The 1,761-nt window shown below is 48.8% G+C and overlaps 1 protein-coding gene across 1 annotated transcript; it reads left to right on the plus strand.

Moving 5' to 3' along the window:
- Positions 1-447: 447 nt before the first annotated feature.
- On the plus strand, positions 448-1,561 carry PPTG_07857 (hypothetical protein; the record flags this gene model as incomplete). The annotated part of the gene is made up of 3 exons (XM_008902236.1): positions 448-598; positions 651-865; positions 980-1,561. The coding sequence occupies 3 exons, from the start codon at positions 448-450 to the stop codon at positions 1,559-1,561; spliced, it is 948 nt and encodes a 315-aa protein (XP_008900484.1).
- Positions 1,562-1,761: the final 200 nt, after the last annotated feature.

Raw genomic sequence — 1,761 nt, forward strand, 5'->3', positions numbered from 1 at the left:
ATCAAAGGACGTTCATGTGATGTTTTTCGCCAATGAATGGGCGTTGAGCACAACACCTATGCAAGAACACGAAGGCAAGTTACACCCCGTACAATTCCTCGGTCGAGTGCTCAAGGACTCTGAGATGAACTACCATCCAGCGGAAAAAGGAGGTACTAGCGCTTCTTTTGCTATTGAAGACGTGTTACACGCAGCTTGCTGGAAAAACGTTACATGTGTATACAAGGCTTTTCGACACTAGCCTGGGTCCACAAGTCCAAGTTATTGTTCGGTCGTGCCGTACAATCTGCAGTACTGCTGTCGCCGTGGCACCTGATCGTAGAACGAGTCAAAGAAGAGGATGTGACCTTTGCTCAGCTTCTCCAATCTACCATAACAAACTTCGTGCATTTGGAAGAAACGCTGGTGCCACTGGCCCCACCAAACAAAACCTCACCGTAGATTCGCATGGATTCATCACCGCTCTACGCGAAGCTACCACGCGACTACCGAGGATTCGTCTTATCGTTCGATGGATCACATCAGAGAAATATGATGGTAGAGTTTGGCGGAGTGGAAAATAGTGATCGCTGCGAACGCTTACCTCCCGTCTACTACGGTAAACCTAGCTGAGTATACTGGAATGAACAATAGTGTCAAAGCGGCCTTAGCACATGGTGCCGAGGAATTAGTCATAGTAGGCGACTCAATGCTCCCGATCCAGCAATCTCTAGGGGTGATAGCATGTCGGAAGGAGTCCCTGATGGCACTGCTGAATACGCACAAAGAACACACGGTAAAGCTACTACCAGTTAAATACCTTCACGTCGTGCGAGAATATAACGCTGTCGCTGATCCGCTAGCCACCGAGGCTCTGGAGTCGAAAGTTAGTCGAGTCATATTAGCTGAAACACGAAAACCGGAGTTAGTGACGTTGAACCGCATACAATAAGTGATCTACGAACTAAATGAAGACTCAGCAGAAGTTGGACCATGTCAGGAAGAGCGCTATGTACATGTGCTAGCCGGCAACGTACTTTCGCCACGCAAGACTTTTGAAAAATTCGTGACCGACGATAATTCGAGCAAAATGAACACCATCGGAGCTATTGCAGTAATGACCAGACGACAAGCCAAGGCTAAACGTGTCCGATTCGCCGATGAACATTCGGAACAACCGCCTAAAGACCAAGAACAGAGTAAAGACCGTGATGGAGTAGTCAACGAGCATTCTCCTAATGACATTTCACAAGACAAATCCTCCAGCACTAAGCGGCCATCATCACCTGGTGCGGATGATGTCGACCCAGTAGAGATACAACGAGAGCGACGCCGACAAATAGCCAAGGCGCAGGACGAAGAACAGAAGTGGGCGAACCTGAAGAAAGTGCTTCGAGGAGAAGCAGAACGGATGAGCTACAAAGAAGCTCGAAATGCATGGAAATATACAGGCCGATTTGTTCTGTCAGAAGATGGTGTGCTTCACTACCTGGGTTTAAACCGGCGATACGACCACGGGTGGCAAGAGGAGACCAAGCTGCGTCTAGTGGTACTTACCACGATGATTCAAGAAGTATTATAGAACTGCCACGACTTGTTGGAAGGTGGTCACCCAGGCGTCATCAGGACATTCTATCGTGTTAAGTCCGACTATTACTGGATTGGGTTGTACGCGGACGTGGAGAAACATGTGAAGTCGTGCCTGGATTGTAGCTCAAGTAAGAGTCGCCCACAGTTGCGAGGATACTCACCAGGCAATGTACTGGCCGAGCGACCGTTCCA

Source organism: Phytophthora parasitica, assembly GCF_000247585.1.
Source record: "Phytophthora parasitica INRA-310 unplaced genomic scaffold supercont2.13, whole genome shotgun sequence".
Classification (NCBI taxonomy): Eukaryota; Oomycota; class Peronosporomycetes; order Peronosporales; family Peronosporaceae; genus Phytophthora; species Phytophthora nicotianae.